The 14,371-nt window shown below is 41.1% G+C and overlaps 1 protein-coding gene across 2 annotated transcripts in view; it reads left to right on the top strand.

Annotated features, from left to right (window-relative positions):
* Positions 1-334: 334 nt before the first annotated feature.
* The window catches only part of PFN2 (profilin 2), a 68,467-nt gene continuing 54,430 nt past the window's right edge, over positions 335-14,371 (top strand). For both annotated transcript variants that reach the window (XM_024768988.1, XM_024768989.1), the window contains exon 1: positions 335-427. In XM_024768988.1, the coding sequence (XP_024624756.1) occupies positions 350-427 (78 nt within the window). In that variant the 5' untranslated portion in view covers positions 335-349. The remainder of the gene's footprint in view (positions 428-14,371) is intronic.

The following is a 14,371-nucleotide window of genomic DNA, read 5'->3' as shown; positions in this document are numbered from 1 at the left end:
GACATCGCAGGGAACAGTCACAGGGAGCAAAGCCGTGGAGAGAGGCTATGATTATGTCTCACTGAGGTTGCCATGATCCTGCATTATTTGGGAACAATTTAGTGGGGAGTCGGGGATGGGAAGGATGTGTATCTAGAATTCCTGGAATTCTGTGATTAGAGGCTCAGTCAATAAAAAATAACTTTATTACTAATTCTGTAACCCTATTTTCCCCTATGTTCAGTGTGGGGAAATGAGATGTACAGTTATGATAAAAATGCATTTGTTCGATCGTTTGTACTTCTTTTCCCCCAAAGATAATTTTGACTTTAAGTTACTTCATTTTCTAGGTCCTAAATGATCTGCCATTATGGGATCGGTCTGGGTTTTCGTTGGTCCTGTAATGTACACCATTTCCAAGAGGACCCTAGAAGTGTGGAAAGTCAAGGTAGGTTCAGATATTATAATATTGGTTTCAAATAACAAATATACTTCCACTGGGAAAAAAGAGAGCGGCCAAGTCTTCAGCCAAGCTTCTACTGGGTGTCCCTTTTATAAAACTGCAATTCGGATGCCTGCAATTATTTGCATTTTTGTTACTAATTGCTCCTACCATTGGTGCAGCCAACCACTTTGGGGTGCAATTACCCCCTCGTGGGAGCAATTACAGATGAAAACAGTTCTGCACGTGCAGCTAATTGTGACAAAACAAAAGGCGGCTGGGGAGGACAATTTGCCTCATTAAGTCACAACTCCAACTTCAAACGCGTGCCAGCCCCCAAAAGGCAGAACAGTGGGACAGGGTACGAACACCTACTCTGGGTGTTATAAGCTGGAGCATTCCTTCCACTGTTTACTAATGTATTTTGGGAGGGTTAGATTGTAGACTTCTTTAATTAGAAAAGAACAGCTCAGCTCGGCTACTCGTTGGCCTTGGGCTAAAATGGGTTCTAGATACCAAATCAAGCCAAAGAGCCCTCTAAATAAACGCTCAGACTCTCAGATAATGCCAGCTTCTAATGAAATTCTTTTTTTTTTTTTTTAACAAAGAACACTGACATATCCATCCCACTGAACTATAATACACATCCAGGTGTCCCTCCCCACACCGACAGGTGTCCCTCCCCACACCGACATAACTGCTTCAGCTTTAGTATTGGGAGTGAGTGATGGTTTAATGCGCTGACACGTGCGGTCCGATGACCGGGGGCAGCGACTCTGATTGGCAAACTGTATCAAGCATTCTACCCAAACCATCCTAGGGTTTCCAGGCAGACCTCACAACACACAGTTGTTAGATCTCATTGCCTGATTCAAAATTTAGATTAGAAATGAAACATGGGAGTGTATCTAAGTCCACCATCAGCCTGCGTCCCTACTTCTGTCAAATTTACAAACGCACACGTATCCTACTGGACCCTCAGCTGTTTTTTCACGGGAGGCAGTTAAGCACACAGGCTCTGGAGAGAGACTAGCTCAGTTTCCTGCTCTATAAAATGAGGACAGTAATAGCTCCTGCCTCGAAGGTTTAAGACAGTGACTAAAAGAGCTAATACATGAAAAAACAGAGACCGGTGACTAGCACCCCACACATGTTAGTTGTTTTTATCATTACCAATGATATTTTCTTTTCCCCAAAGGGATTTTTTTAAATAGATCTTTATTGGGGTATAAATGCTCCACAATACTGTGCTAGCCTCTGTCGCCCAACAAAGTGAATCAGCCACGTGCACACATATATCCCCTCCCTCTTGCGTCTCCCCCACACCCTCCCTATCCCACCCCTCAACGCGGTCACAAAGCACTGAGCTGATCTCCCTGTGCTATGCGGCTGCTTCCCACTAGCTATCTGTTTTACATTTGGTAGTGTATATATGTCCATGCCACTCTCTCACTTTGCCCCAGCTTACCCTTCCCCCTCCCTGTGTCCTCAAGTCCATTCTCTATGTCTACGTCTTTATTCCTGCCCTGCCACTAGGTTCATCAGTACTTTTTTTTTTTTTTTAAGATTCCATGTATATTCGTTAGCATACGGTATTTCTTTTTCTCTTTCTGACTTACTTCACTCTGTATGACAGACTCTAGTTCCATCCACCTCACTACAAATAACTCAATTTCATTTCTTTTTATGCCTGAGTAATATTCCATTGTATATATGTGCCACATCTTCTTTATCCATTCATCTGTCGATGGACACTTAGGTTGCTTCCATGTCCTGGCTATTGTAAATAGAGCTGCAATGAACATTGTGGTACATGTATTTTTGAATTATGGTTTTCTCAGGGTATATGCCCAGTAGTGGGATTGCTGGGTCATATGGTAGTTCTATTTTTAGTTTTTTAAGGAACCTCCATACGGTTCTCCATAGTGGTTGTATCAATTTATATTCCCACCAACAATGCGTGGGGGTTCCCTTTTCACCACACCCTTTGGTACACGGGCCTCTCACTGCTGCGACCTCTCCCATTGCGGAGCACAGGCTCTGGACCTGCAGGCCCAGTGGCCATGGCTCATGGGCCCAGCCGCTCCGTGGCATGTGGGATCCTCCCTGACCGGGGCACGAACCCATGTCCCCTGCACCGGCAGGAGGACTCTCAACCACTGTGCCACCAGGGAAGCCCCATTCTGCCCATTTTTTATTGGATTGTTTGGTTTTTTGGTATTGAGCTCCATGAGCTGTTTATATATTTTGGAGATTAATCCTTTGTCTGTTGTTTCATTTGCACATATTTCTCCCATTCTGAGGGTTGTCTTGTTATCTTGTTTATGGTTTCCTTTGCTGTACAAAAGCTTTTAAGTTTAAGTCCCATTTGCTTATTTTTGTTTTTATTTCCATTATTCTAGGAGGTGGGTCAGAAAAGATATTGCTGTGGTTTATGTCAAAGAGTGTTTTTCATATGTATTCCTCTAAGAGTTTTATAGTGTCTGGTCTTACATTTAGGTCTTTAATCCACTTGGAGTTTATTTTTGTGTATGGTATTAGGTACTGTTCTAATTTCATTCTTTTACATGCAGCTATCCAGTTTTCCCAGCACTACTTTTTTTTTTATTTTTTCGGTATGCGGGCCTCTCACTGTTGTGGCCTCTCCCGTTGCAGAGCACAGGCTCTAGGCACACAGGCTCAGAGGCCATGGCTCACGGGCCCAGCCGCTCCGTGGCATCTTTTACATGTAGCTGTCCAGTTTTCCCAGCACCACTTATTGAAGAGGCTGTCTTTTCTCCATTGTATGTTCTTGCCTCCTTTGTCGTAAATTAGGTGACCATATGTGCATGGGTTTATCTCTGGGCATTCTATCTGGTACTATTGATTTATATTTCTGTTTCTGTTCTACTACCATACTGGCTTGATTACTGTAGCTTTGTAGTATAGTTTGAAGTCAGGGAGCCTGATTCCTCCAGCTCTGTTTTTCTTTCTCAAGATTGCTTTGGCTATTTGGGGTCTTTTGTGTTTCCATACGAATTGTAAAACTTTTTGTTCTAGTTCTGTGAAGAATGCCATTGATAATTTGATAGGGATTGCATTGAATCTGTAGATTGCTTTGGGTAGTATAGTCATTTTCACAATATTGATTCTTCCAATCCAAGAACATGGTATATCTCTCCATCTGTTGGTATCACCTTTAATTTCTTTCAACAGTGTCTTATAGTTTTCTGCATATAGGTCTTTTGTCTCCCTAGGTAGGTTTATTCCTCGGTATTTTATTCTTTTATTGCAGTGGTAAATAGGAGTATTTCATTATTTCTCTTTCAGATTTTTCATCATTAGTGTACAGGAATGCAAGAGATTTCTGTGCATTAATTTTGTATCCTGCAACTTTACCAAATTCATTGATTAGCTCTAGTAGTTTTCTGGTGGCATCTTTAGGATTCTCTATGTGTAGTATGATGTCATCTGCAAACAGTGACAGTTTTACTTCTTCTTTTCCAAGTTGTATTCCTTTTATTTCTTTTTCTTCTATGATTGCCATGGCTAGGATTTCCAAAACTATGTGAATAAGTGTGGTGAGAGAGGACATCCTTGTCTTGTTCCTGATCTTAGAGGAAATGCTTTCAGTTTTTCACCATTGAGAATGATGTTTGCTATGGGTTTGTCATATATGGCCTTTATTATGTTGAGGTAGGTTCCCTCTATGCCCACTTTCTGGAGAGTTTTTACCAAAAACGGGTGTTGAACCTTGTCATATGCTTTTTCTGCATCTATTGAGATGATCATATGATTTTTATTCCTTAATTTGTTAATGTGGTGTATCACATTGATTGGTTTGTATATATTGAAGAATCCTTGCATCCCTGAGATATAACTCACTTGATCATGGTGTATGATCCTTTCAATATGTTGTTGGATTCTGTTTGCTAGTATTTTGTTCAGGATTTTTGAATCTATGTTCATCAGTGATATTGGTCTATAATTTTCTTTTTTTGTGATATCTTTTCCTGGTTTTTGTATCAGGGTGATGGTGGCTTCGTAAAATGTATTTGGGAGTGTTCCTCCCTCTGCAATTTCTTGGAAGAGTTTGAGAAGGATCAGTGTTAGCTCTTCTCTAAATGTTTGATAGAATTCGCCTGTGAAGCCATCTGGTCCTGGACTTTTGTTTGTCTGAAGATTTTTAATTACAGTTTCAATTTCATTACTTGTGATAGGTCTGTTTATATTATCTAATTCTTCCTGGTTCAGTCTTGGAAAATTGTACCTTTCCAAGAATTTGTCCATTTCTTCATGGTTGTCCATGTTATTGACATATAGTTGTTTGTAGTAGTCTCTTATAATCCTTTGTATTTCTGTGGTGTCAGTTGTGATTTCTCCTTTTTCATTTCTAATTTTATTCATTTGTGTCCGCTCCCTTTTTTCCTTGATGAGTCTAAGGGTTTATTAATTTTGTTTATCTTCTCAAAGAACCAGCTTTTAGTTTTATTGATCTTTGCTATTGTTTTCTTTGTTTCTATTTCATTTTTTTCTGATCTGATCTTTATGATTTCTTTCCTTCTACTGACTGGGTTTTCTTTGTTCTTCTTTCTCTAGTTGCTTTAGGTGTACAGTTAGATTGTTTATTTGAGATGTTTCTTGTTTCTTGAGGTAGGATTGTACTGCTATAAACTTCCCTCTTAGAACTGTCTTTGCTGTGTCTCATAGGTTTTGGGTTGTCATGTTTTCATTGTCATTTATTTCTATGTATTTTTTAATTTCTTCTTTGATTTCTTCCGTGATTTCTTGGTTATTTAGTAGTGCACTGTTTAGCCTCCATATATTTGTGTTTTTTACAGTGTTTTTTCCTGTAATTGATTTCCAATCTCATAGCATTGTGGTCAGAAAAGGTGCTTGATATGATTTCAGTTTTCTTAAATTCTCCAAGGCTTGATTTGTGTCCCAAGATGTGATCCGTCCTGGAGAATGTTCCATGTATACTTGGGAAGAAAGTGTATTCTGCCACTTTTGGGTGGAATGTTCTATAAATATCAATTAAATCTAAATGGTCTACTGTGTCATTTAAAGCTTGTGTTTCCTTATTTATTTTCTGTTTGGATGATCGGTCCATTGGTATAAGTGAGGTGTTAAAGTGCCCTACTATTATTTTGTTACTGTCGAATTCCCCTTTCACAGTTGTTGGCATTTGCCTTATGTATTGAGGTGCTCCTATATTGGGTGCATAAACATTTATAATTGTTATATCTTCTCCTGGATTGATCCCTTGATCATTGTGTCTAATTTTAGACCTAAAATTAGACCTAAAATGATCTAAAATTAGATCATTCCTTATCTCTTGTAACAGTCTTTATTTTAAAGTCTATTTTAGGGCTTCCCTGGTGGCGCAGTGGTTGAGAGTCCGCCTGCCGATGCAGGGGACACGGGTTCGTGCCCCAGTCTGGGAAGATCCCACATGCTGCGGAGCGGCTGGGCCCGTGAGCCATGGCCGCTGAGCCTGCGCATCCGGAGCCTGTGCTCTGCAACGGGAGAGGCCACAACAGTGAGAGGCCCGCATACCGCCAAAAAAATAAAATACATTTAAAGTCTATTTTATATGAGACAAGTATTGCTACTCCAGCTTTCTTTTGATTTCCATTTGCATGGAATATCTCTTTCCATCCCTTCACTTTTAGTCTGTATGTGTCCCTAGTTCTGAAGTGGGTCTCTTGTAGACAGCATATATATGGGTCTTGTTTTTGTATCCATTCAGCCAGTCTGTGTCTTTTGGTTGGGACATTTAATCCATTTACATTCAATGTTATTATCAATATGCATGTTCCTATTACCATTTTCTTAATTGTTTTGGGTTTGTTTTTGTGGATCTTTTTCTTCTCTTGTGTTTCCCGCCTAGAGAAGTTTCTTTAGCATTTGTTGTAAAGCTGGTTTTCTTGTGCTGTATTCTCTTAGCTTTTGCTTGTATGAAAAGCTTTTAATTTCTCCATTGAATCTGAATGTGATCCTTTCTGGGCAGAATAATCTTGGTTGTAGGTTTTTCTCTTTCAACACTTTAAGTATATCCTGCCATTGCCTTCTGGCCTGCAGAGTTTCTGCTGAAAAATCAGATGATAACTTTATGGGGTTTCCTTTGTATGTTATTTTTTGTTTTTCCCTTGCTGCTTTTAATGTTTTTTCTTTGAATTTAATTTTTGTTAGTCTGATTAATATGTGTCTTGACGTGTTTCTCCTGGGGTTTATCCTGGATGGGACTCTCTGTTCTTCCTGGACTTGGGTGACTCTTTCCTTTCCCACGTTAGGGAAAATTTCCACTATAATCTCTTCAAATATTTTCTCAGACCCTTTCTTTTTCTCTTCTTCTTCTGGTACCCCTATAATTCGAATGTTGGTGCATTTAGTGTTGTCCCAGAGGTCTCTGAGATTGTCTTTGATTCTTTTCATTCTTTTTTCCTTATTCTGCTCCTTGGCAGTTATTTCCACCATTCTGTCTTCCGGCTCACTTATTCATTCTTCTGCCTCAGTTATTCTGTTATTGATTCCTTCTAGTGTATTTTTCATTTCAGTTATTGTGTTGTTCATCTCTGTTTGTTTGTTGTTTAGTTCTTCTAGATCTTTCACAAACATTTCTCGTATTTTCTCAGTCCATGCCTCCATTCTATTTCTGAGATTCTGGATCATCCTTACTATCATTACTATGAATTCTTTTTCAGGTAGATTACCTATTTCCTCTTCATTTATTTGGTCTTGTAGGTTTTTACCTTACTCCTTCACCTGTGACATATTTTTTTTGCCATCTCATTTTTTCTTTCCTTTTTTTTTATGAGTGGGGTTTTGTTCCTATCTTACTGGTTGTCTGACCTGAGGCTTCCAACACTGGAGTTTGTAGGCTGCTGGGTAGAGCTGGGTCTTGGTGCTGAGATGAGGACCTCCAGGAGACCTCACTCTGATGAGTATTCCCTGGGGCCTGAGGTTGTCTCTTAGTCCAGTAGTTTGGACTCAGAGCTTCCACCACAGGAGCTTCAGTCTTGACCCCTGGCTTGTGAACCAAGATCCCACAAGCCATGCAGAGAGGAAAAAAAAAAAAAAAAAAGGGGGGGAGAACAATAACAAAGCAAAAAATAAAATTAGACTAGGAAACTAACAGATATGTTAGAAAAAAATATAAAAATAAAAATATAGATGAAACAACTGGAAGGTAAACAGAGCCACAATAGTAAAAAAGAGGAGGAGGAAAAATAAAGGTGGAAAAGTCCTTGGCTGTGGAAAGCGGGGCCTAAGCAAGGGTGAGGTTTGGGCAGTGGGCAGAGCCTGTGCTTAGGACCCACAGGGCTGGAAAAGGCCCTGGGGGTGTGGGTGGTGGGGCTTAGGCTCAACAGAACAGAAGGGGCCCAGGCGTGCCTCCTGCCTCTGGCCTCAGAGAGTGGGGGACCCCATGTGAGAGCTCAGTAAGTTTCCTGGGCTCAAGTGGGTGGGACCAATGCCCTCCACTCCTCTCCCACTCCTCCTGTCCTGGAGGGTCCCTCCTGCCTACCTTTCCTGTTCTCCTTCTCCCCCCAGTCTCCCTCCTATGCTCCCAGGACGCACACAGCCCAGAGGGGGCCTCTGAGGGTGTAGGACCTGGCCCGAGAGCTGGGCAGACTTCTCCAGCTGAATGGGCAAGGGGTACGCTGGGTGTGCTTCCTGCTGATCCGAGCCCCCAAGGGTCCCTTCAGGTGTGGGAACCCCTCCCTCATCTCAGCCACCCCCTCAGAGGCACCAGTCCTATCAGCCCTCCACTTCTCCTTCCCCCTCAGTCCCCCCACATCCTACCAGTTTGCTTGGGGGTTCCTCCCAACACCTTGGACATTGAGGTCCCCCACCAGCGTCCTGCAGGTGCTCTAGTCATGGGGAGACACGAACTCCATGTCTTCCCACACAGCCATCTTGATTCCACTCCCTACCTATGATATTTTATTGCAATTATTGATTTCTCGATCCATCTCCTCTCTGAATTTTTACGAAATTATCCCAAACTTAAGATAACCATCTAGCCTTTCAAGTAACACTCAAGCATTATCTGATATGCAGGCCTAAAGAGAAAGTAACTTTTTTTAACTTATTACTTTCTTTTCTTTTTTTTTTTTAAATGTATTTATCTATTTTTGGCTGTGTTGGGTCTTCATTGCTGTGCACGGGCTTTCTCTAGTTGCCGCAAGTGGGGGCTACTCTTCATTGCGCAAGTGCGTGGGCTTCTTGTTGTGGTGGCTTCTCTTGTTGCAGAGCACGGGCTCTAGGCACGTGGGCTTCAGTAGTTGTGGCTCACAGGCTCTAGAACGCAGGCTCAGTAGTTGTGGCACACGGGCTTAGCTGCTCCGCAGCACGTGGGATCTTCCCGGACCAAGGCTCGAACCCGTGTCGCCTGCATCGGCAGGCGGATTCTTAACCACTGCACCACCAGGGAAGTCCCTATTACTTTCTATTGATTAGAGGCCAGGTTCAGGAAAGTTAGATGTTAATTTGTAGAAGACTGATAATTTGCAAATGATTTGTATCTCAGTAAAGGGGCAAACTATTTCTTCCCAATCAAAAAATAAACCCACAGTGGTATGGGATTAAGAGATACAAACTACTGTGTCTAAACAGATAGGCAACAAGGATATATTGCACATAAAAGGAAATATAGCAATTATTTTATAATAACTTTAAATGGAATATAATCTATAAAGATACTAAATCACTATGCTGTGCACCTGAAACTAATAATATTGTAAATCAACTATACTTCAGTATAAATATGTTATAATAAATAAATAGACTCAAAGGTTAAGGTTTTTAGGTCGCTGTAGGACATTAACAGGTTTTGTATTGGACTTTGCAATCTTATTCCAGCATTTTCTTTTTCCCATTGACAAAATTTAGCAGTTTTTCCTATCCTCTTTTGAACCAGTTTTGCCATTTTGTCAAAATCTCATGGTTAATGTCTTAAATCTTTGGCACACCCTCATTATATTTTTCCAAGATCATGTTTTTACTGTTTTTCAAAGTGAATGAAAGATTCTTTAAATTCCATCGTGCTTTACAATTTTCAAAATTTTCATACACATGATTTCATATAATACCATAATAACACTTTTTTTCCCCTACCCCTATATTGCCCCTCCCTGCTTCTCTCTCCCCATTGGTAACCACTAGTTCTTTCTCTATATGTGACAATCCATTCTTTATTTTATTCACTAGTTTGTTTTATCTTTTAGATTCCACATATAAGCGATAGCATACGGCATTTGTCTTTCTGTCACACTTATTTCACATAGCAAAATACCCTCCAAGTCCATCTGTGTTTCTTCAAATGGCAACATTTTTTCTTTTTTTATGGCTGACTAGTACTCCATTGTATGTATGTGTGTGTGTGTGTGTGTGTGTATGTGTGTGTGTGTGTGTGTGTAATGTCACAGTTTCTTTATTCATTCATCTATTGATGGACATTTAACATGTGTTGGTTGCTTCCATGTCTTGGCTATAACAGTGCTGCTATAAACATTGGGGTGCATGTATCTTTTCGAATTAGATCATGTTTTTACCTTTTTAAAAAAAGTATTCTTTGCCAGAAGCCAGGAGCTCCTTACAGACAGCCATCTTTGAGTCCTTGTCCTGTGTTTCTCAAACTTAAATGTGCATCCAAGTCAACTGAGGATTCTATAAGTCTAGGGATGAGGGGATCCTGAAATTTAGAATTTCTAGCAGCTGCTGTTGGCCTTAACCCTGAGCACAATGCCGGGACTTGAAAAATGCAGGTGCTTAGAAAATGTTACGTAAACATCAACCTGTATGAGTAGATGACATGTCTTACTCCTCATGCTACCTCCCTCCAATACCTATCCTTTATTTTCACAACTTATATGCAATAATACAGAGGATCTAATTTTGGTGGGGACACAGTTGGTACACCTCACTTATCACAATGACCCGGTTAAACCAGAGTTTAGTGAGAGGGTGAGGGAAAATGGAAGAGGGTTCACCAACAATTGGAAAACATAGTCAATTTGGATGTCAACTAGGGCACCTAGGATGGTGAGGGTGCTCCCATCCCTACAGAGTACCTCACCACAGGACCCTCAGCAAGAGGGTAACACCAGCAGCATCGCACAACCTCATTCCCCACAGGCCAACTGCATCTCCCCTTAGGCAATTTGGGCTGCAGAGAAGTGAATCATGGCCGCCGCACCTACACTTTGGGGGCTTCTGACCTACAGAGTGGACAGAGTGTCCAGTTCCTGTTGTCTTTGGGCCTCTCGCCTTCACATGCCATCGTGTTTATACAGTTATGGGCAGTAAACTCTCTACTACTAGAAAAATAAAATAATCGAGTGCCTCCTCTGTGGATTCAGGAAGGATTATGAATGTCTACCACAGCGGTTCTCAACCCTGGAGGTACGTCAGAATTGGAAGCTTGAGTAAAAACACGCTTGTGCTTGGGTCTCACCTCCAGAGAGCCTGCTGTAATCAATCTGGGGTAGGACCCGAATAAGAGTATTTTTAATATCTCACTGCGTCTTTAGGGAAAATAACAGCCACATTAGCCGCCCTGTCATTTAGAAAACTGGGAAGTTGTTGGCTATTGACTTCTTTAATCATCCCAGCGGCACTAAGGCCAAGTGTCTCTAGTCATCTTAAGAGCATTGCAAGATTTCAAAGAAAGTGGTCTTACTTCTCTGTGCTTTATAATGTGAATGTGTTAAAACTGCTTTTGAGAAGAAAGCACTAGGTGGTACAAAAGGTGACATGCGATGTAGATGACATGTGAAGCCTGGCAAAGGTGTGGCTTCCCCAAGCACCTGGGAAAAAAAAGGAAGGATGTTCCATCTGAGGCTGAATCTAAAAATCCACACATAATGGAAACAATTAAACAACTAAGAAATTGTAAATCTAAGATTATGAAGTTTTCTTTGGTATTTTTTATAAAATACTTTTTTATTGAAAGAAAATATTTCTAAAAATAAATTACTTTGGAAAAGTTATATGAAGTAAGAACATAAAGTTTCACACTTCTGCACCCTCGTTCCCTCCCCGTCACTGCTTCTCATCCTTTACCTGGAATCCGACTGCTGGCTTAGACAGGAATGAAGGAGAATTCAGCCTGAAAGATGACCTGCATCAGTACCTCTGTTCATGAAGAGGATGCCTTTGGACTTTGCCCATCCTCATCCAGAAGGTTTCTTCCAGAGGCCAAAACAATTGGAAAGGCATGAGGGACATTGAGAAATAAGATCTAACACTATGGGAAATGTCATTAAATATCAACACAAATGTTAAATACAGATACCTATTTGTAAAGACTAGAAGAAGGAGGAGGAAAAGGAACAGAAGAAAAGCTAAAATACAGAAGACAAATGTAAACGAGCCATGACAAATGAATAGTGGCTGCCATGTGTTTGTACTGTGTGCCAGGTACCTTATATGTGCTATTTTATGGAATTCTCAAAAGAGCCCAATGAGGTGGAGTCATTATCTCTCTCTCTCAGATAAGGTCTTTTTTCTGTAGTGGCAGCTGAATCAGCATCTTTCCCCTCTTGGACAATTTTAAATCATTTCCAAATTTGATGTCAGGAGGGGAAGGGCACATCAGGGGCCTCAGGCTAGTTGCTACTGGGGGCATGAGAGGACCCTGAGCATCTCAAGGAGAGCAGAGCCCTGAGAAGGAAGGAGGCTGGGACCCTGAATGGGCCCAGGGAAAACCAACAGACCAGGAGCACCCACACTGGACATCCCGCGTCCCCTGCATCGACAGGCGGACTCTCAACCACTGCGCCACCAGGGAAGCCCAAGGGTGAGCATTTTGATTCATTCATTTGCTTATACATTTATTCGTTCATCCATTCAACAACCACTTACACAGGTTACTATGTGCCAGACACTGTTCGAAGTGTTTTACAAATATCAGCTCACTTAATACACAGAACGATATTATGAGGCACGTGCTAATACGATTCCCATTTTACAGATGAGGAAACTGAAACACAAGCTAAATAACTTCCCAAAATATTGTTATTAAGCCACTGACTAGGAGTTTTATTTGTTACAGCAGTGAGGTTGCCTTGACTAATACAGCATCACTACATAGATATTCTCTGTTCAGACGAAAGATACTGGACTTCAAAGATATTGGAAAGGAAGTTCAAAAGACATCTCACGTTTTGATGTGGCTCAGTTCAAAACATCGTTGACAAGGATGCGTTTATTTGGATGGTGTAGGGGGGGATTAACACATTGACTACTCATGATCTTTTTGAAAGTATCTATACAAGTTTATCTACAAAATCTCTTGTGAAATGCACTTTCCTTTAAACAAAGTAAATAAGTTTATCTCTCAGATTCAGGTGCCTGTGTGTTCTCATCTGTTAAATGAAGGGTAGGGACGGATAAGCTTGGAAGTACCTTTCAGCAACCTTAAGCATTAGCATTAAATTCCCCATGTTGAGGCCATCCCAATATGAGAAATTTAACTTAAACTAGGAGTAATTGCTTTGCATAAACAGTTCATAAACTCAAGGCTGAATCCAAGCCATTGATCCCAGTCTTTTAACTCTGAGCCAGGAGCAGAAGGCGTGAAGAGTCTGTGTAAGAACGTGAGCATTTACAGACACCGGCTAATATAAAATAACTGTAACTACACTTTAATTTGTCTATCGTTTGTTCGAAAATCACACGGTGTATGATTCTACGATAAATAAAGTGATAAGTAAAGCACTTTTCTTGGAGGCATGGATACAGTACTGCCACATCGTGGAAAGGTTTCTATGAGAAAATGTCAGATCAACGGAGACGATTTGACCTCCTCTCCTTTCCATCATTTTCTACTCCCTATTGTTCTCTGTCCTTTTAGTTCCTCCTCATTAGAGTCTCTGGATCTCTCATTTTGCAGTTCCATCATTTGACATTGAATTCACCTTTCCTTTTGACAGGACCTGCTGCTTTATATTTTTTTTTTTTTGCAACTCTGCAAAGATAAAAATCGAAAACTGAGACTCAGATACAAAGTATACTCAGGAATTGGTGGAATTGGCAAAGGAAAAAGAAAATTATTGAAAGAGTTGGATAACTGACCCGAGCCCAAACCCAATGTTAAATCTGGCATAACTATTATCTTTTTTCAAACCCGGAGCTGAACCAAAATCACTCCTTTTGGAAGGTTTTGTGAAACTTAATCAACACTGCCGTGGGGTATGTGAATGATGACATTTACCACAAGAATCAATGACACAACCTGCACTGTCACTGCCCTGAACCTAAACCAAACTGGAACAACCCTGGGTGTAACTAGAAGCTAAAACCCAAGTGAAACGTTTTGAAGTTCTGCTCCATGTAGGGCTAAGGCAGCAACCACCGATAATTTTATCGGGTTGACTTAATAGTCTCTAAAAATAGACAGATCTGCAAATTTGATTTTACCCTTCAGGCAAGTGGGTTCTTACTTATGCCACAAGCTACGGTTATGTTACCAAACACAAGTTCGTGTGCCCGACACACAGTGAGGCCAAACAAACCTAAACGTCGAAGTTTGGGGCAGAGAAAGATTTATTGCAGGGCCTGGCAACGAGAATGAGTGGCTTGTGCCCAAGAAAACCCCGAACTGCCCAAAGGGTTTCAGCAAAGCATTTCTAAAGGCCAGGGGTGCGGGGTGGAGGGAGGGAGTGCTCAGGGTATGTGATCAGCTTGTGAAGAGTTCTCTGATTGGTTGATGTTGAGGTAACAGGGCGGTTAACGTTATCCATCCTTAGGTGCCAGTAGGTCAGGGGGCCATGTGCTCATGGTCATCAAGTAGTTAATCTCTTCCATTTGGTGGGGGGGGTTAGCATCTTAGAAACTCAGGAAATATGCATGAGATACTATTACCTAGGTACTTCAGAGAGGAGCTAAAGCAGAGGCTATGAGGGAGGGGTCTGTCCCAGGAAGGCACCGTAGGGTCCTGCTCAGTTACACTTAGATACCAAATCC

This window comes from Neophocaena asiaeorientalis, unplaced genomic scaffold (assembly GCF_003031525.2).
Source record: "Neophocaena asiaeorientalis asiaeorientalis breed wild unplaced genomic scaffold, Neophocaena_asiaeorientalis_V1.1 scaffold118, whole genome shotgun sequence".
Lineage (NCBI taxonomy): Eukaryota > Metazoa > Chordata > Mammalia > Artiodactyla > Phocoenidae > Neophocaena > Neophocaena asiaeorientalis.
This window is presented reverse-complemented; position numbering and strand designations above follow the sequence as displayed.